A 21,893-nucleotide genomic window follows, 5' to 3' on the forward strand; every position below is an offset into this window, starting at 1 on the left:
GGGACACGTGGTCATCCCGGGTGTCCCGGGACAGGATGGAGACCCAGCACACACACACACACCTCCCTCCTCTTTCGCTCTCACGCACACACCTGCGGGGCTCCTCCCCCTCGGTTTGCAGGTGTGTGAGCAGCAGGAGGTGCGCAGAGCTCCGAACCCGATCCTCCGCGCTGTGCTCCGGTGCTCGACCCGCATAGCCTCGGTTTCCGTTTGCGCACTCCCGCAGCCGCCGAGCGCGTCCCGCCGCTCGGAGCCGAACAAACCGGTTCCTCCGGTCCGCCCGCCGGCGGGGCGGGATGTTTTCGGAGAGGGGCAGGCGCGAGCGGCAGGCGCGTGCGTGCTGGAGGACGCATTTCGGTGAGAGCGACGGGCCGCGGCGGGGACAGACCTGCGCGTGCCGGGATGGAGAGCTGCTGCCGCGCGTGTTTGCCGTGCTGCTCGTGCCTCTGGGACCGGATATGGCCCGGCCTCCGGTACCCCGGGCCCCGCGACCACGTCATCGCCAACCCGGCGGCGCACGCGGCCGAGATCCGCACCGTGTCCGGGGACATCCGCGTCCCCGCGCCCAAGAAGCGGCCCGCGCAGCTGTACGCGGCGCTCTTCGACTTCGAGGCCCGCAGCGACGACGAGCTGACGGTTAAGGAGGGCGACAAGCTGTCGGTGATCGAGAAGCGCGGAGACTACGTGCTGGCCAAGAAGCTCACCGGGAGCCTGGAGTCCGGCCTCGTCCCCGCCAACTACGTGGCTCTGCTGCAGGACGAGTTCGCCAAACACAAGTGAGTGACACACACACACACACACACACACACACACACACACGCGTGCACACACACACACACACACACAGGGGCGACCCCGCAGCTCGGAGTGATGGCGTCGACTGCTGAATGGAGTTAGGACGTCAGTGTGAACTTGAGCACGTTGACGGTCGTTTAAATGAATGAAACTTTGAGTTTTCAGATGAGTTTCACTCAGAGCTTTGGCTGCATGTTTGTTGATGTGCAGCAGCAGATATTTAATCTGGAGTCAGTCTGTGTGCTGCAGAGAGAAACGGACTCCTCAAGATAAAAGCTGACAGTGAGACCGAAACTCCTGATGCTGGTCCCAGCTCTGGTCCCAGCTCTGATGGGACACCATGAGGCTTGTTTTGGGCTTCCTCCAAAACTCCGACAGCCTCAGTGTCCCTGCAGCTTACAGAAAATGACATTTCAGGCTCTTAAAGACTAAAATTGATACTAAACAAGAAACTCTTTGTAAATTTGTTGGACAGATCTGAGAGTTTGAGGTTTTTCTGGTTTGGTTCAGGCTCTTGAGTCTGAGGTAAAGTTAGGGCGGGGCCACAGTGACAGGTGACTGTGAAAATATTAGTCACATAATAAGATCCACCTAAAATTAGCCCACACCTTTCCACCTGACGCTGATGACGCACCGTGGGCCGTCTCCCAGTGTGCGTCCTGTCACTCTCCGGGACCTGTTTTGTTTTCCTTTCAGGCGCTGAGGGCCGGACACGGGAAACTACAGCCGTGTATTTTTCCGTGTTTTTCCCTGCTGTCAGAAATGCTGCAGAGGTGCTGAGTAGCCAAAGACTCAAACCCTAAACAGGACAGAGTGATGCCATTTCATGTCCAAAGGGTCAAAGGTCAAGTGCAAATGGGTGCTTTTTAAAGAATAACAGAGTGGATCTGTTATTGGTAGAACTGTGTCATGTGACTGCTTTCACACGTCAAAGTGACGTAAGTGTGGCGTGGAGCTGTGGGTGGGGCTTCAGCACAGTGAGCAGTCAGCAGAAGAAGTTTTCAGCATGTTCTTCCTGTCATGTGATGGCATTTGTCTCCGCCCATCAGAGACACAACATGAACTCTTACTGAGAGCAGCTTAACCCTCATCCTGCTGCGTGCCCGTGGGTGCTCTGTAGTCAGACGTCAGCTGACCCTCCAAACGTTCCTGCCGTTTTCGACCCCATTTCTCCCGATTACATCCCTGAAAGCTAAAAAGTTTCGAGACTTTGTGTGCAGAGGAATGAAAAGCACGGTCCCGGCGTTCAGACAAAGTCAGGTGTGAATGTCTGAAGGTATCCGGCCCACGGCTGCAGGTGCTCCATTATTCATACACCTGCAGCTGAGCTCTGTGTGCGTCACCTTCGGTGTGAACGCTGCCGACCCAGCAGTGACTGCGTTTGTCTGACAGCAGAACAAGAGGACGAGTCGGGCTGCTGAAGTTTGGACTCATCCAAAGTCTGCAGAGCATCACAGCCCAGCTCGCACATCTGGACCCTTTAACAACCCCAGGAATGTTCATCACGATCTCAGAATCATCAGAGGGAAAATGAAGCCACGTTTTCAGACGAATATACCAAAAGACTAAAGTGTCCTCTGCTAAATGAAGCAATCCAGACGCGCGGTTCAGATTTCCAGCTTTAATGAAGCATTAACAAACATTTCATTTATTCATTTCAGCCTTTATATTCCCTCATTCGTCCAGTCTCACACGCTCAAACCTGATTGGATGTAAGGATGAGTAACCCGCACACAGGCAGGCGTGGGTTTCTCCACTGTGAGGCTTTCTCAGCTCTGCAGTGCAGCTGCTTTCAGGTGCTGCGGGTTTTGTGGGTCTTTATGCCCTCAGTTTTGTCTTTAGGGAGTTTGAGCATGCTCAGTTAGGCTGGGGATCTTTCTTTGGGCACGGTGCAGCTGAGTGTTTCAGTATCTGACTTATTTTGCTTTTATGAGAATGGAAAGTGCCTGTGCAGAACTTCAGCTTTGTGATCTGAGCTGGAATCATGTTCAGCTGCATCAAAGTCAAATCCATTTTCATAACCATCATGATTCAGAGCTTTGGATCGCTTCCTTTCCTGCTCCGTTCACCCAGTTTCACCCCTTTCCTGTCTACTCTGCCCACCTGTGTGTGCCCGAGTGTTAATTGTGCATTTTCAGATGCTTTTGTGTTTTCAGTCAGCTTCCTTTTTCCAGCCTTTCATGACCTTCTTTTCTACTTTGAGCGTCATATCAAGATTTCCAAGCACAGCTATCAAATGCAAATTCCTTTATCTCCTTAACTTGCTGGGAAATGACGTGGAAGCAGGCCACGCCTCCTTAGAAACACTTATCAGTTACTTTAAGCCTGTGAACGTGAACAGGAAGGCAGTTTGACTTTTAACACCCACTAAAATTCACCTGAGAATATCTGACCTAACATATGATAAGAATCTGGCGTTGTTATGTAATCTAAATCCATCCTCCTTTGGATGAGAGGGAGGAGCATGAAATTACCAGCTAATGCTATGTAGCTCAGTTAGCATGAAACCTGCTCGTCGGCGCTCCGGAACATCCAAATAAAATCCGAAACTGGAGCCTTATTTGTACAGTGACCTCACAGCAGCCATGTTATTGGTCACATGATGTCATCAATAAAGGCTCCAACAGCACAAACACACGTCCAGCTCAACCTAGCAGCTACAGCCACCTGTGTCTCTATCCACCTGTCAGAGGCCACGCCCCCTAACAATGCAGACTTAATATAATGTAAACATAGGCGACTTTTAAAAACATGCTCCTCCGTACAGGTGTCACGTGGGAGGACCAATCAGTGTGTATCAGGCTGTAAACATGCTTATCTCTGCTGGACTCACTGCTGCCTCTGCTGGACGGCACAGGAACTGCAGGTTTTATTTTTCAGCTGTTTGGAAAAAGGTGCAGGTGAATCTTTTTACAAAACGTGCACATGAACCATGTAAACCTGAAACCAGGAAATGTTTGGTGTTCCTACTTTTTTGTCATTTCTAGCAGAAACGAATGATGGGTGAGTCAGTAATGAGCTCTGATGTCTTTCCCCCACAGCATCATTAAACTCTGGTTTACAAACCTGTTGCTGCTCGAGTTTGAGCTGGTTTCAGTGAAACCCGAGCATCGTGCCGCTCGGACCCGCCCTCTCTGATAACTTAAAGTAAATACAGGCGGGTTTGTCTGGGCAAACGGGCGGGACCGCACGGCTCCGTCTGTCAGACTGACCGGGCGTCACGTGTGTGCTTTTGTTCTTGTATGGCTTCACGTGTGACGCATTCTTCATGTCTGTCTCTTCCTTTCCTTCTCTCTCTCCATCCACTCCCTCCCTCCCATCATCCCGCCCACTCCATCTCTGTGCAGGTGGTACTACGGGAACATAAACCGTGGGAAAGCGGAGAAGCTGCTGCTCGCCTCCCAAAACAAAGATGGCGCCTTCCTGGTTCGCATCAGTGAGAGTCACAGTGACGAGTACACTATCTCTGGTGAGTGAGCACTTCGTGGTGACCTCTGACCTCTTACAGACAAACTGCCTGATGTATAAAAAGTTACAGTTGGAGGAGAAGACGCCACGAGTACACAGCAGTCTGCCTTTAAAGGAAACTCGTGGGCGTCGACATGATTCTGGCCTGAGGACGCCACAGCCGGGGTCATTGGCCGGGCTGCGGACAGGAAAACAACAACCAATCATCTCCCAGTCTCAGTCAGATCCTCCCAGTAAAAGAGCCACGTTATTGTTGAAAACACAGACCAAACCAAACTGAACCATCTCACCGTAAAGTGACCCAACCAAGCTTCTTCCCTCAGAAACGCGTCCGTCAGAGGCCAGCAGAGAGTCGGCGAAGGTCTCCGTTTAAAGTACTTTCTAACACTCGAGGATTAAAAATGTAAAAGACTGGTTGGAACAGAGCTGATTTAAGCAGCTGCTGCAGGACTTTAATAACGTTTAATTTATTCACATTTATCAGTCCAGACCTGCCTCACACTCATTTATAACTGTGTAATAAGCAAGCTATCTGTAAGTTTCAGTGTTGAGCTGTTTTAGCCATCAGACCAGGTGGAAGCTGCTGCATGTCTCCTCCTCCGCTCCTGTCGTGTTCCCATCCATCACCTCCTCCTGCCCTCCTCAGCACTGCTGTCAGTGAAGGTCTGCAGCCAGCTGTGATTGGTTGGTTCCTCAGTATGAGGTCATTCCTCGAACCGCTTTTATCGCATTACGATGAAGGCAGATGTTTTTTACTTGCAGCTGATTGTTTTGTGTCTGAATGGAGACTGATGAGAGTTCCACACACGATGGCCTGGTTAAGACCAGTAGGCAGAGGTCAGGTGTGTTCAGGGGCATTTAAATCCCAGTAGTTTGGTAACAGAGCTGATATGAGGGCCGGGTTGGCTCTGAATGCCAGTCAGGGACTGGTCTGGGACTAATCTGGGACCGGTCTGGGACTGGTCTGGCACTAATCAGGGACCGGTCTGGGACTGGTCTGGCACTAATCAGGGACCGGTCTGGGACTGGTCTGGGACTAATCGGGGGCCGGTCTGGGACTAATCGGGGGCCGGTCTGGGACTAATCAGGGACCGGTCTGGGACTGGTCTGGGACTAATCAGGGGCCGGTCTGGGACTAATCAGGGGCCGGTCTGGGACTAATCGGGGACCCGTCTGGGACTAATCGGGGGCCGGTCTGGGACTAATCAGGGACCGGTCTGGGACTGGTCTGGGACTAATCAGGGGCCGGTCTGGGACTGGTCTGGCACTAATCAGGGACCGGTCTGGGACTGGTCTGGCACTAATCAGGGACCGGTCTGGGACTAATCAGGGGCCGGTCTGGGACTAATCAGGGACTGGTCTGGGACTGGTCTGGCACTAATCAGGGACTGGTCTGGGACTAATCGGGGGCCGGTCTGGGACTGGTCTGGGACTAATCAGGGGCCGGTCTGGGACTAATCAGGGACCGGTCTGGGACTAATCAGGGGCCGGTCTGGGACTGGTCTGGGACTTGTCTGGGACCGGTCTGGGACTAATCAGGGACCGGTCTGGGACTGGTCTGGGACTAATCAGGGACCGGTCTGGGACTGGTCTGGGACTAATCGGGGGCCGGTCTGGGACTAATCAGGGACCGGTCTGGGACTGGTCTGGGACTAATCAGGGGCCGGTCTGGGACTAATCAGGGGCCGGTCTGGGACTAATCGGGGACCCGTCTGGGACTAATCGGGGGCCGGTCTGGGACTAATCAGGGACCGGTCTGGGACTGGTCTGGGACTAATCAGGGGCCGGTCTGGGACTGGTCTGGCACTAATCAGGGACCGGTCTGGGACTGGTCTGGCACTAATCAGGGACTGGTCTGGCACTAATCAGGGGCCGGTCTGGGACTAATCAGGGACTGGTCTGGGACTGGTCTGGCACTAATCAGGGACTGGTCTGGGACTAATCGGGGGCCGGTCTGGGACTGGTCTGGGACTAATCAGGGGCCGGTCTGGGACTAATCAGGGACCGGTCTGGGACTAATCAGGGGCCGGTCTGGGACTGGTCTGGGACTTGTCTGGGACCGGTCTGGGACTAATCAGGGACCGGTCTGGGACTGGTCTGGGACTAATCAGGGACCGGTCTGGGACCGGTCTGGCACTAATCAGGGACCGGTCTGGGACTAATCAGGGGCTGGTCTGGGACCGGTCTGGCACTAATCAGGGACCGGTCTGGGACTAATCAGGGGCTGGTCTGGCACTAATCAGGGACCGGTCTGGGACTGGTCTGGGACTAATCAGGGACCGGTCTGGGACTGGTCTGGCACTAATCAGGGGCTGGTCTGGCACTAATCAGGGGCTGGTCTGGGACTGTGCTCGGCACAGGTGTGCACTGTGTCTGTCTGATAGATTCCATGTGTCTTCCTCAAACATGAAGGTTAGCCATGGAGTTAGGTCAACAACACAGCTTTTAGTACAGGCGTGAGCAGTCACATGTTAAAAATCATTAATATGCCAAAAATGTGACATACAGACACATCAGGTTATAGCAGAACTAGGACGGGTCACAAAACAAGCGCTCTGCTGTAACACAAGCACATGACTGTTGGTAACATTCTCTGTCAGATATTCCTATAAATCAGCAGCATGTCATCGTCCTTTCAGACAAATGAAACAGACGTATTATCGTATTTGTTACTCGGTGCTCGTCCACGCTCTGCTCGACTGATTTTTTTATTGTTAAGCTGTGTGACGCCGTCTTTTCCATAAGGCAGAAGTGGAATTTCTAGAAGCAGGTAAACATGTCTGCTGTATTCACTGTGTGAGTCTGACAGTGTCACACGTCTGCTGTGTGATGTGTGGATGTTTTGGGTGTGCAGAGGTCCACTCGCCGGACCGGTCTGACAGCAAAGGGACTCTTTGTGTGTCTGCTGTTCCTTTGTTTGCTTTTCAGCCACCTTAATGAAAGGTGGATGATGTCACTTTAGACTCCGCCCCCAGCTCAGCTGTCCCAGGCAGGGCCATGACCCACAGTGGCTTAAAGTAAACATAAAACGATTAATGTTACAGTCAGAGTTTTTACTTGTATGAAATAAATTAGATTGTGTCTGCTTTATTCTGATTGGACACGAGGAGCCAGGTAGACTCTCACCTTTCCAGCTGGAACACTAAGCTGATGTGTCGGCTCCTAAAACTCTGAAGAAACAACATGAAAAAACAACGTGGGCCCGTTCTCCTTCTCTTACTTCCTGTCTTATAAGTCACATGTTCGTACTGAGCACGAGCAGTTTCAGAGCTCAGTGTATGTTTAGTAACCGCTGTGAACCCTGCGGCGCAGACTGCAGCCGTCCTCTTCCCATCATCCACACTTCCTTTAGGTTATACGTCCATTAGAAAACACTGCATACATTTCTGTGCAGCTGACAGCAGGTACATGTCTGTGAAGCCCAACTAATATTAAAGATGACACATACACACTCACAGATCAGCAGAACCAGTTTAGTGGACAGAGACTGGTGTATGACTGCGCAGTAACCGCTGATTCTTGTGCCGGAGCTCAGAGATGCTGTTCCTGCTCTGCTCTGTGGGTTTAATGTCACAGGTGTGTCAGCAAACCCGGAACGCTAACGTCCGGTCTGTGGAAAACACTCTGGAAGCACTGAGGAGCGGCAGGAAAGGGTTACCCCTTTAACTGGAACACCACTACTTCACAGCCTGTTTATGGAGTGGTGAGACAGTTCTTCATGTAAAGAAGGATTATTTTGGACTGTGACTGATGCACAGCTCTTCTGTTAGAGTCCAGAGGTAAAATAGGAAGCTGCGAGTAAACAGAGTAGTTCAGCTTTAGCAGCTCATTGGTTGTTTCTGTGATGTGCATGAGCTCGCTGCGCTCTCAGAGCCACAGCAGCTCTCTAATCAGGATTAGGTGCTGGAGGATTTCTGGGATTTGTGGCCTTGAAGTTATTGTTACTGCGTCCTCCAGCTCGGCTCTTTCTTCTCTGTCTCCACATCTGCAGCTTTTCCTCTCCATCCTCTACCTTTCCCCCCCCGCCCCCCTTCAAGGTCCTTTCGGTCCCAGGGGGACGATGCTGCAGTTAGATGCTCAGTTTTCACTGTGCTAGTCTTGCTGAAATATGCATCATCAGGGCTCTGCACACAGCAGAGTGGAGCACAGCAAAGCTCAGTCACACATATAAAAACGTGTTCGTCTTCCTGGATGCCAGTACATGTAACACTGCTGCATATGTGTGCATGTGCAGCCAGTGCTGCAGAGCATGTCCACAGTTTCATAACAGTGAAAATCAGGAGGGTTTGAGTATTAAAAACGATCCTGTATCATTAACCTGTTTTTTCATGTTTAATTATGACTCCATATATATATTACACTGGAGGAAGCAGAAAGCTTAACTGGCGAGCATGAATGAAGGTAACTGTGTGTCTTCCTGGAGTCTGATGCTGTGGTCGAGCTCGTGTGCCGACATCCCCCCTGAGCGAGTCCTGGTGAGTCCTGAAAGCTGCATGTTTGGCCTCACGGCTGATGCAAAAATATCTGCAGAGATCACCGACTGTGCTCAACCTTTCCCCTTCAGGTTACTCTGCTGCACGTGCTCAGATGGCCATCGTCAGAGCCTCGTTAATGTCTGTTTCCTTCCACCAATCAAACATGGCGCTCATCACGTTACATTAAGCAGTACTTACACCTGACGGCACACAGCTCAAACCTTCCTGACCCTCAACCTCATCACTGCTATCAGCTGATTCTTTTGGGGTAGAAGGCGGGACATCTGCCATATTTCCTGAATCGGCAGATCCTGTGAGTGACGCGTGTCTCTGTCTGTTAAATGAAGGAGTCTGTGAGGAATAATCGATCCCTGTGAGGAGCTCCTGTGCTCAGGAGAAACAGTGAAGGCTCCAGGCAGCTCATCACTTCATGCTTTTCACCTCACTGTTTTATGGGCTGGTTTTGAACTGTGCAGGTACAGCTGACTTTACATGTCATAGCCTGCTGTTACCTGTGGATGAGTCGACCGTCTGAAGCTTGAAGAGGCTCTTCAGCCGTCGTTCATACAGGATCAAATGTATAAAAGAATAAGTCCAGTAGGCCTCTTTAGTCAGACCCTGTGTTTGCAGGTTTTATTATTCGGACCAACAGCGCTGCCTCTAAATGCCAGAAACTCGTCTTTGCCTCACAGTAAATTTACTCCCATCGTGAGTGCAGTTAAAGCACCCAGGATCTCTTCTATGTCCCATTGGTCTCGGAGTATAAGTAAAAACCTGATGATATAACCACATTAAGCTCCTCCCTCTGTGTTACAGCTCGGAGCGAGGGGAAAGTGTTCCACTTCCGGGTCCAGCGCTCCTCCATCGGAGCGTACCTCATCTCGGATAAGATCTCTTTCGCCACACTGGGAGAGCTCATCGCCTACTACCAGAAGAACTCTCGCAGCCTCGGCGTGCTGCTGGAGGAGCCATGCGCCCAGCAGGTAGGACTCTGAAACAAAAGCTTTTAGCTTCTCCTTGTGCCGGCTCCGACCTGCTGCGGGCAGGTCACCGTCGTTTACCTCGCAGGCTGAAACCTGATGGGCTTCGTTCTTGTTGAAGCTACAGCACATTTGTATTTTTCACACGTCGCTGCTACGAGGCTCCGCTTTACTTCTTTAAGTTACAGTCTTTATCTGACGCGATGACGAGGACGCGGACCAAAAACTGCTTTTAGTCGGAGAGCGAGCTTCGACCTGAAAAACGTAAACATGCTCAATCCTGGCCGTCCAGCTGTGGACGTTACATTTCTCTGTAACGTCTGTGTGGACAGAGCAGCTGATTGATAGCTGATACCTGCTCGCCACAGCATCCTCTGTCTGAAACCAGCAGCTCCTCCCCGTCTGATTGGCCCTTACATTTATGAAGATCCACCAGTGGAGCAGGTTCACTGTAACGACTGAGTTCACAACAATAGAAGTACACAAACATGAGCAGACTTCCAGCAGTCTGTATTCACGCCGTGCTGCATGAATATGTGTTAATGCTGAAAGTGTTTGTACGCACACGTCTGAGACTCATCAACTGTATAGAATTATAACATCATTATATGTAATCAATATAGTAAATGTAATGATGTTATTATTATATTTACCAAAAACAGTAATAATATTAAAATAAAGGCCCAAGTAACAGGATGACAGACTGTATATAAACGATGGCCATCTTCCACCTTGGTTTTTTTAAATCTAGTTAGTAATGGTTTATATCTGCGTCATGTTCACACACGCTGTTACTGAAATGTTCGACACTAGACGCGCCGAGGCTTCGTTTTGACCTCATCACTCCCTGCAGCAGGTGTATTCATCGAGCAGTGAGGCTCAGGCTGTGGGGCAAAAACAAAGGGATCACATGACCATGTAGACCAGGGGTGGCAACTCCAGGCCTGAAGGGCCGGCGTCCTGAAGGGCCGGCGTCCTGCAGGGCCGGCGTCCTGCAGGTTTTAGATCTGGGTCAGCACACCTGAATCACGTGATTAGTTCGTTACCAGGCTTCTGGACAACTTCAGACATGTTGAGGAGGTCAGACATTTAAATCAGCTGTGATGGATCACATCTAAAACCTGCAGGACACCGGCCCTCGAGGCTTGGAGTTGCCCACCCCTGATGTATAACTGTGAGCCGCTGAGGACGCCACAGAAATGAGTGTAAAACGCAATCACACCATACCACGTTGCTTAGCAACATGTATTTTCCCCACACATGTTGATACCTGCTGTAACACGAGCCAGGCGACCTGTATGTGACCGATAAACACACTGGAGGCTGTGGCCACATAAAAAGATGAGTATTTAGTGCCAGAGGAACAGGTCACGATGTTGAGCGGGGCCACAGTGGAACCTGTGACCGTGCAGGGAGGGGAGCTGAACTGAGGGCCCACAGTGACCCGACCCCACCAACCAGTGACGCTAAAGAAAAAAAGGATTTATTTTTAACATTAAAACCATTCCTCTATTGTTCTGTGTATTAACAGCAAGTCAAAGTCAAGTAATTACATCATCAAACATCTGCATCTAAGACCTCTGGAAGGGTCCGCAAAGATGGTCACGGCCAACATGACATCGTGCATTGGCTGCGTGAATGAGTAGCGTGATGCATGACCCGCAGGATGAGCTCTTCCTGCTTCTTGGAATCACAGGAATGCAGTCGCTGTGTTTTCTGTAGTCTCACCACAAACTGGTTTTTACTTTCATTTTAAACTTGAATGTTTAACCAACTCCCACAAGCACACCTGATTGGTGTGGCGTTACTTTTGTGCCACTGTTCTGAGCGCACGTAAAACAAATGTGCAAGTGTTGCATTTTGAGCGAAGAAAAGCTCAATTTGAGTGAAGAAAATTCATTCCTGCGTGCAAAACATGTGTTTCAGTGTTTGCTATTACACACACACACACACAGACACACAGGTCTGATTGGCTGTTCTGGTCTCCAATCAGCTCGAAATGAGGAAATGCAATATCCCAGAATCCATTTTGTCCAAAAGTCAAACGAGGCAGTGGCGGAGGAGCGCGGAGTAGCGATTTGTTTATCGCCCACTTTGCGCCAGAAAGAGCATCCAAGTCTGTGATTGGCTGGTTTTGTGGCACAAATATAACTGTGTAGAGAAGGGGGGGGGGGGGGGTCACGTGGCCAAGCATTAAGATGGCAGCTTAGCGAGGTCGCTCTCAGGACAGTGTACAAACTTTCTATAAAAAACCCTTGCATATGCTGTTAGTGTGGTCTGGAATATACGGCACTGACATGTCAAAAGCTTCATCTGTGAAACAGTGTGACATCTTTACCCGAAGACGCAAGACAGGCGCTATACCATCAACGTCCGACACAGATGCTAACATGGCTAGCATAGCCGAGGTTTTGGATGAACTCAAATCACTCCGGTCGGATTTTGGAGCCAAGTTGGACAGCATCGATATAAGACTGACTGGGATGGCGAGCGCAGTGACTGCACTGGAGGGTAAAGTCTCAGAGGTAAAGCAAGACATATTGAACCAGGGGGCTCATATATGGACCACTGTTACAGCACGATCAGCGGGGCCTATCGCGCGGTGCCGCGCGCTTCACTCGGACTTTCTGACCACGTCATGATCCACCTAATCCCCGCGTACAGACAGAGGCTGAAGCTCTCCAAACCTGTCGTGAGGACCAAAAAACTGTGGAGCAACGAGGCTGTGGAGGAGCTTCGCACGTGTTTGGAGACCACAGACTGGGACACAATGAAGGCTGCTTCTAACAGCTTGGACGAGTTTACGGACACTGTCACCTCCTATATCCACTTCTGTGAGGACAGCATTGTGCCATCACGCACCAGGGTGAGTTATAACAATGACAAACCCTGGTTTACTCCTAAACTCAAAAAGCTGTGGCTGGAAAAGAGTAAGGCGTTCAGAAGCGGAGACAGGGACTGCTACAGAGAGGCCAAGTACAGGTTCACTAAAGAAGTGGACATTGCTAAACATCAGCACTCTGAGAAGATGCAGCAGCAGATCTCAGAGAATGACTCGGCCTCTGTGTGGAAAGGTTTTAGGAATATCACAAACTACAAGCCTAAAACCCCCCACTCCACTGATGACTTGCTCTTAGCCAACACCCTTAACGACTTCTACTGCCGTTTTGACGAGCCATCAGGCAGCCTTCACACCTCCAACGGCCCCAACAATAGAGGCACTTTGGACACTAATTCCCCCACCTCTCCCCCCTCCATAGAGCCATCACCACCTTCAAACTGTTCACCTGCAACACCCGCCCCCTCACCCCACACAAAAGAGGATTTCACACCACCTCCTCCCACCACAACTCTTCATATTCATGAAGCAGATGTGAGGAAGCAGTTTAAGAACCTGAATGCTCGGAAAGCTCCCGGCCCAGACGGTGTGTCTCCTGCCACCCTCAGACACTGTGCAAACGAGCTGGCCCCAGTGTTTTCTGGCATTTTCAACTCCTCACTGCAGGCATGTCATGTGCCTGCCTGCTTCAAGTCCTCCACCATAATCCTTGTCCCCAAGAAACCTAGGATCACTGGACTAAATGACTACAGACCCGTGGCTCTGACATCTGTGGTCATGAAGTCATTCGAGCGCCTAGTTCTCTCCCATCTCAAGACCCTCACGGCCCCCCTCCTGGACCCCCTGCAGTTTGCATATAGAGCCAACAGGTCTGTAGACGACGCCATCAACATGGCCCTACACTTCATCCTGCAGCATCTGGACTCCCCAGGAACCTACGCCAGGATCCTGTTTGTGGACTTCAGCTCTGCCTTCAACACCATCCTTCCAGACCATCTCCGAGGCAAGCTTTCCCAGATGAATGTGCCTGATCCCATCTGCCGGTGGATCACTGACTTCCTGACGGACAGGAAGCAGCACGTGAGGCTGGGGAAGAATGTCTCGGACTCCCGGACCATCAGCACCGGCTCCCCTCAGGGCTGTGTTCTTTCTCCTCTGCTCTTCTCCCTGTACACCAACTGCTGCACCTCCACCCACCAGTCTGTCAAGCTAATCAAGTTCGCAGATGACACCACCGTCATTGGGCTCATCTCGGACGGGGACGAGTCTGCCTACAGGAGGGAGGTTGAACGTCTGGTGTCCTGGTGCAGCCACAACAACCTGGTGCTGAATGCCCAGAAGACAGTGGAGATTATTGTGGACTTCAGGAAGCACACAGCCCCACTCCCCCCCATCATCCTGACTGACACCCCCATCACCTCTGTGGACTCATTCCGCTTCCTGGGTACCACCATCACCCAGGACCTGAAGTGGGAGCCCACCATCACCTCCGTCATCAAGAAAGCCCAGCAGAGGATGTACTTCCTGAGGCAGCTGAAGAAATTCAACCTGCCAACACGGACGATGATGCAATTCTACACCGCAATCATCGAGTCCATCCTCACCTCCTCCATCACCGTGTGGTACGCTGGAGCCACTATCAGGGACAAACAGAGACTGCAGCGTGTTGTGCGCTCTGCTGAGAAGGTGATTGGCTGCAGACTCCCATCTCTGCAGGACCTGTACACCTCCAGGACACTGCGGCGTGCAGCCCGGATCTCAGCTGACCCTTCTCACCCTGGACAGAGTCTGTTTGACCTGCTCCCCTCAGGCAGGAGGCTCCGGTCCATTCGCACCAGAACCTCTCGCCACAAGAACAGTTTCTTCCCCTCTGCTGTTGGACACATGAACAATAACCACATGACTGTCCCCGCCACTAACACATGACCCTACGCTGTGTCACTGCATCATTCCATGTTTGGCACTGATCACCACCTGCACTCATGTATATATCTTTCTACGTAGCACTCATAATTCTTATTCTCATGTATATATCTCATGTATATCTCATGCACATATCTTTCTTTCTACATAGCACTTTAATTCTTATTGTTTGCACTGAAGCACCGCAGCAATTTCCTAATGTTGTAAACCTCAACATCTGGCAATAAACCCATTCTGATTCTGATTCTGATTCTGATATCGAAGAGGCCGAAGCCCGCATTGCCGAAGTTGAAAGCACACTTGAGAAAACAGAAACGTCACTGAACTCGGCTATCAAACGAATCGCACTTCTTGAAGCCAAAACAGATGATTTGGAAAACCGCGGACGACGAAAGAACCTGCGCATCTTCGGCATAAAAGAGGGAGCAGAGGGGCAACAATCACTCTTCGACTTTATTAACATCATGCTACCTAAGTGGCTGGGGCTAGCGCCCGACAAGTCATTCACACTGGAGCGAGTGCATCGCACGCTTGCCTCCGGGAAACCAAACCAGAGCAGAGCGGTGCTTATTCGTTTCTTAAAATTCCAAGAGAAGGAACTGGTATATCGGGAAGCAAGAAAACAACAAATTACACATGATGGGGCCAAGATCACATTTGCACAGGATCTGTCTGCGGAGACGGTTCGGATCCGACGGGGATTTCACCCGGTTGTCAAACTGTTTATTGATATCAATGCTTTCCGTGGATTCCAGCACAACCCATGCAGACTCAGAATCCTGTACGGTGGGAAGATCCACCTCTTCTCAACACCTCAAGAAGCCGAAAAATTCTACAAGAATCTGCCAAAGGAAACAGCAGAGGATGCTCATCACCAGTGAGTTGGTTAAACAACAGGTTAACCATTAAGACACTCCATAAGACTGCCTCTGCTTCAACATAACCGACCAGTAATTGAGTCACTGATAAGAGACAGATAAAATTTTGAGCTCGAATTTATGTGGGACTTATGTTACCATAACTGGGCGTTTTTAAGCGCATATTCGTTCTAAGTTTGATTGCAATCGTTTTTGGGTTGTATATTAACAGCTGAACCTCACCTAAGTCTTTTTTTTGTTTTGTTTTGTCCTACCAAGGGTAAACTTTGCTTTATTGTGGGGGAAGAATCAGTATCATTGTATGGTTAGTGTACACTGTCTGATTTATGGGGTTTTGGAGAGGTCGCGTTGACTAGTTACTCCTCAGTGATGTGGATTAACGCCCTCCAAATAATTTGTTCAAGGGAGGGGGGAGACATTTCCAACAAGGAAATGCAAATGTTCAATCAGAAATTGTTTACAAGTTCTTTATCTGGTATGTGTGAGTGTGTGAATGTATGTGCAAACCTGCTTCTTCAATTTTCCCTTTACTTTGTTTATTTAAGTGAACAGTCTGACAATATTTTATGGAGAGGACAACTAAAGAGAACATTTTGAAGGTTAACATTACGACCTGGAACGTTAGGGGGATACGGAAGTTAGCTAAACTGAAACAAGTATTAAACCGACTAAAACATTTTAACTCTAGGATTATTTTCCTACAGGAATCTCATCTTACTGCATCAGAGATACATTTATTAACCAAAAGATGGCAGGGTCAGGTATATTTCTCTTCTTTTACTAGACATGCCAGAGGAGTCATTACTCTTATACATAAGTCAATCCCATTTCAAACTACGAGGGTGATTACAGATCCAAACGGGAGATATGTAATTGTGCAGGGCCGTATCTCCATGTTAGAAATAAACCTGATAAATATCTATGGCCCCAACGAGGATAACCCATCCTTCTATGAAAATCTATTTCTCACAATATCAACCTTGGAGGGCCTTTATATCATAGGAGGGGACTTCAATTGCGCCCTGGACCCTAACCTGGATAGGTCGTCTCAAACTGACACTACTCATACCCAGACTAGAAAAATACTTTTTAACTATATGAAAGATTTGAGATTAAATGAGGTCTGGAGAACAAGGAATCCAAATAACAGGGAATTTTCATGTTATTCTAGCTCGTATCAAAGTCATTCGCGGATAGACTACTTTCTTATCTCTACAGAGTTATTACCTTGTGTTGAGAACTGTTGGTATAACAGTATTGTGATTAGTGATCACGCAGCAGTATGTCTATCAGTTAGATTGGGCGAAGTTGATCAAGGTGTAAAGCGATGGAGGATGCAAACATTTTTGTTAAAGGACCCATCATTTGTCAAATTTATAGAAACTTGCATTGATCAATATTTTCAAATAAATAAAGATGAAACCACAGCTAGTATTAGGTGGGAAGCATTTAAAGCTTACATAAGAGGGGAAATTATAAGCTACAGTAGCAACAAGAGTAAGCAATATAACCAAGAATTAAAATCATTAGAAAGGCAAATTAAATCTAATGAAACAGAATTTTACCAGAGCAATGATCCCACTAAACTAAACAATCTGACTATTCTAAGAGCCAGGTATGATAAATTAACAGCAGAGAAAGTGGCAAAAAGTTTAATGTGGACCAAACAATTATTTTATGACCAAGGAGAGAAGGCAGGAAAATTATTGGCCTGGAGGATAAAAAAGATGCAAGCAGAAAAGGCCATCACCCACATAAAGTCCAAATCGGGTATTATAACAACAGACCCTTTAAAAATAAATGAAAATTTCAGAGAGTTTTATCAATCTTTATACCAATCTGAATATACGGGAAACAGAGAAACACAAGATGCATTTCTTGATCAGTTAAAATTTCAAACCCTCTCAGAAGAGGATAAAACAGCCCTTGATAGTCATTTAACAATAAAAGACCTGTCAGAAGCCATAGACGACCTGAATAGCGGTAAAACGCCTGGTCCTGATGGACTTCCAATGGAATTCTATAAAACATTTAAAAATAAATTAATACTGCCACTTCTTAACATGTATGAGGAGTCATATAAGTCCGGAATACTCCCAGACTCACTGAGATTAGCTACAATAACCCTTTTATTGAAGCCAAATAAGCCTCCGACTGAATGCTCCTCTTATAGGGGAATTAGTCTTATGGGATGTGATACGAAGATTTTGTGTAAAGCACTCTCTAGAAGACTAGATAAATGTGTGCCTAATTTGATAACAGACGATCAACAAGGTTTTGTTAAAACGAGACAAGGCTATCATAATATAAGACGTGTCCTCAATGTACTTTATGAGAAAAACAATAGGGAGGACACTGCGCTGCTATCACTAGATGCGTGCAAAGCCTTCGATAGAATAGAATGGAATTATCTCTTACAAGTGCTCCCCAGATATGGACTAGGTGAAACATTCCTGAAATGGATCCGATTATTGTATACACATCCAACAGCACAAGTTTTAACTAATAATAACGTATCAAAACCCTTTAATTTACAGCGATCAACCAGGCAGGGCTGCCCTCTGTCACCAATTCTCTTTGTGTTAGCAATAGAACCTCTGGCCATAGCTGTGAGAGCAAATGCAGGAATATCAGGGACAAGAATTGGAGGAAGAGACCATCTAATTTCTTTATTTGCAGATTATATTATATTTTTTTTGACTAATCTGAAAGATAGTATCCCTAATTTAGTAACATTAATAAAAACATTTGGAGAATTTTCAGGATACAAAATTAACAATTCTAAATCAGAATTAATGTTTCTTAATGAGGAAGAAAGAAGAAGCCCTGTGGTGGCCACCCCATTTAAGACAACTACAACAGGCTTTAAATATTTAGGCATTAGGATCACTCCAAGCCTCAAGGACATAACCTCAATAAATTATGATCCCCTTGTAGGAGAGGTCACGGAAATGCTAAACCGTTGGACAAACCTGCCTGTATCTATGATAGGCCGGATAAATATCCTAAAAATGACAATTTTACCCAAATTTTTATATTACTTCCAAACACTTCCGTTGCCTCTACCAACTTCATTTTTTGACAGTTTAAACAAACTATTTAACCAATTTATTTGGAATAATAAGAAGGCAAGGCTCCGCTTACAACTACTTTACTTGCCCTATGAAAGAGGAGGTCTCCAAGTCCCCAACCTCAGATGGTATTATATGGCTGCCCAACTAACATCAGCCACCCATTATTTCTGCCCAACAACACCTCCAGCCTGGGTTGACATCGAGCAAAAATCTGTTCCAGATCTTCCCTTACACACTTTTCTATATTCTTCAGACACTAAGATATTAAAAAAAACTACAAGGAACCCTTTCTTGAAAAATACAATTATAATTTGGCATGCAGCTCATAAATATGTGGGCGATCCTCCATCGCTTTCGCAATTTACCCCTATTTGGGGAAATGAAAAGTTCACGCCTGGTAAAAGTGATGGGGGATTTAAAATATGGAAAAATAAAGGCATTCAAAAAATTAAAGACCTATATGCAGATGGCATGCTGCTCACATTTGATCAGTTGTGTAAAAAATATTTAATACCCCCAAAGCATTTTTTTAAATATTTACAATTGAAAAACTATTTGTCATCAAAACTGCAAAGGATTGCTGAACTTCCACCATTGACAAAAATAGAGGAGGTATGTGTTAAGAATACAAAAGGGAAAGGTTTTCTCTCTATATATTATAATTTACTGGTGCTTTCCTCCAAAGACTCAGCAGCAGATAAACTGGATGCTTGGAGAAGGGAGATCCAAGAGGACATAGATGAAAATGACTGGAACCAGGCCTGCTTAAAAGCACAAAAACAAACAATAAACACATGCTTTAAACTACTGCAATATAAATGGCTCATGAGAACCTATATAACACCTGTCAAGCTTCATCATATGTCCAATGATATTCCGGACATCTGTACTAAATGTCTAGTTGAAAAAGGAACTCTTCTTCATTGTCTATGGGAGTGTCCTAAAATCCAGGACTTTTGGAAAGATGTTATCAAATATCTGTCTGAAGTGTTTAAGGTAAAAATCCCTTTAATAGGAAAACTCTGTGTACTTGGAATATATCCAAGGGAATTTAAGCAATCGGGGAAAAAAACTAAATTACTGGACTACGGACTACTTCAAGCCAGAAGAGCCATTGCGCTATGTTGGAAGAGTATGGATGCTCCCTCCATGGGACTCTGGAAGAAGGAAATTGCAATCTCTCTAGGCCTGGAAAGACTGACATATATTGCCAAGGGCAAACAATGGGACTTTGTGAATATGTGGAAGCCATATATGACTATTTTAGGGAGTGGAGGTGAAGGACATTTATGAACAAAAAGGAAAAGAAGAAGGAAAGGAGGGGAGAATCTTGTCTATCCAAACCCATTGTATTTTTGTATTGCTGTGAGAACGATGCTCATTTCTACATTTGAATGTGATGTAGGCAGGTTTGATGTATGGATGGATGTGTGAATGTGAGGGTGTTCAACATTTGTTTGTATTGTACTATAAAAAATTTCAATAAAAATATATGGAAAAAAAAAACTGTGTAGAGAAGAGTTGAGCGCGCACGGGCTGAAATGTTGAGAGCGCAAGCGACACATTGCGAGCGAGCGAAAGAGCAAAAACTGAGTGAGAGGGGCTGCTGGTGTGTGTGTGTGTGTGTCTGTGTGTGTGTGTGTGTGTGTATAATAGCAAACACTGAAACACATGTTTGGCGCGCAGCAATGGATTTTGTTCACTCAAATTCAGCTTTTCTTCGCTTAAAATAAATTTCTGCTCAAAATGCAACGCTTCCACCTGCACATTTGTCGTGCACTCAGAATAGTGGCACAAAAACAACGCCACAGATTGGTTGTTCCAGAAGCTCGGAGCTGAAAGCGGCTGGAGCGGTCCTCCTGACCTCTGACCTCTGAACTATAGTGCCTCATGTTACCGTTGGCTCCTCCGGCCCCTAACTCACACTTTGACAGTAAAGACGTTCCATAGACAAAACATGTTTGAAGTGTCATAAACAAAGTAAAGTATGTGGAAGAGTTTCAGAATAAAAGCATGCAGCAGTGTAATTATGTCATCTGTGAGCTGCAGTCTGTCTTCATGCCTCCTCAGTCTGGCGGGAGGCGATGGAGCGGAGCGCGCCAACGTTTCAGACCGCCACCGACCCCTCCTCCCCTCCCTGATGACATCAGCTGCTTCTGAGGTCTTGGCTCAGGTTAAATCGAAGCTCTGAAACAGATGCAGTGCAGACACAGGCGCCCCCTGCAGGCAGCAGGAGTCTCTGGAGCACTTTAAATCCGATGTGTTGTCTTCATTTGTTTAATGAACAGCAGATGGGACCAATGACTGACTATTAACAGCTTGGAGACCAAACCTTCATCCTGATTCTGAGCAGCACAACATCTCCTCACATTTGTGTCTTTACTTTTTAAATTCTCATAGGAGTAAAACCAGCCACCTCATTGGTCACTGAATAACTGTGGTCCACAAAAACACTTCAGTGTAGACACTGCTGCTTATTACTGGTCCATAAATGATTACCTTTACAGTCCAATACTATCAACAACATGATTATAGCACAGTGAGGAAGCCTGAACGGGCCATCACAATCTCACCGTTTTCAAAATGCTGCCTGAAAAAGCAAACCCAGGAGTTAAAGAGGAGTTGGAGGAGATTAGGAAATCACTTAATTTCATGTCTGATGAACTGAGCAAAGTGGCTAAACAACTAATATGCTACATGACCTATTGGATGAGATAAAACAACTAAAAAACTTGATAAAGGAGAAGGACAAGAAAACAGACAACTTGGAACAAAACACAAGAATGGATGACTTAGTCATAAGTGGACCGGAGATGCAACACCGAACCTCCGCCAGAGTAACGGCTGGCGGAGGTAAAGACGGTGAAGATGCCCCGGCAGAGGAGCTGCAAACGCTTGAACAGCCAGTGATAAAATTCCTTCAAACGAAGAATGTACGTATTCAGAGCCATCATATCGCAGCATGCCACACGCTCCCCAGAAAGACAGTAAAACGAAGCCAGCAATTATTCTTCGGTTTGTGAGTCGCAAAACAAAGATTGAGTTAAGCTAAAGGGGACCGGTGTGTATTTAAATGAACATTTAATGAAAAAGGCTGCTGAAAGACAGGCCACACGCTGAGAAAACGAACTTCAAAACGTTTAACGATGCAGAGCACAACACGCACGACCCTGAAAGTAACACCGACCCCGATAACCAAGAACAACAATAACACTTGTTCTATACACACGACCAATTCAGTATGAATGTTAAAATGGAAAATGCATCGGTCACACATTTCAACAGTAGAAGCCTGTATAAAAATTGACTCTAAAATTACAGAATGTTTAAGTAAGTTAAAGTTTAATATAATTTCAATATCAGAAACAATGAGAAAGTTAGTGAAATGAAAAGATATGAATTATTTACAATGAACAGGGTGAATAAAAAGGAGGCGTTGTCGCTTTATATGCAGATAAAGT

The 21,893-nt window shown here is 47.3% G+C and overlaps 1 protein-coding gene across 1 annotated transcript in view; it reads left to right on the forward strand.

Annotated features, from left to right (window-relative positions):
- Window positions 1-319: 319 nt before the first annotated feature.
- The window catches only part of srms (src-related kinase lacking C-terminal regulatory tyrosine and N-terminal myristylation sites), a 29,289-nt gene continuing 7,715 nt past the window's right edge, over window positions 320-21,893 (forward strand). The window contains exons 1-3 of the mRNA XM_082520022.1: window positions 320-776; window positions 4,143-4,264; window positions 9,555-9,721. Coding sequence (XP_082376148.1) covers window positions 403-776; window positions 4,143-4,264; window positions 9,555-9,721 — 663 coding nt within the window. The 5' untranslated portion in view covers window positions 320-402. The remainder of the gene's footprint in view (window positions 777-4,142; window positions 4,265-9,554; window positions 9,722-21,893) is intronic.

This window comes from Aulonocara stuartgranti (assembly GCF_965226115.1).
Source record: "Aulonocara stuartgranti genome assembly, chromosome: 20".
NCBI lineage: Eukaryota > Metazoa > Chordata > Actinopteri > Cichliformes > Cichlidae > Aulonocara > Aulonocara stuartgranti.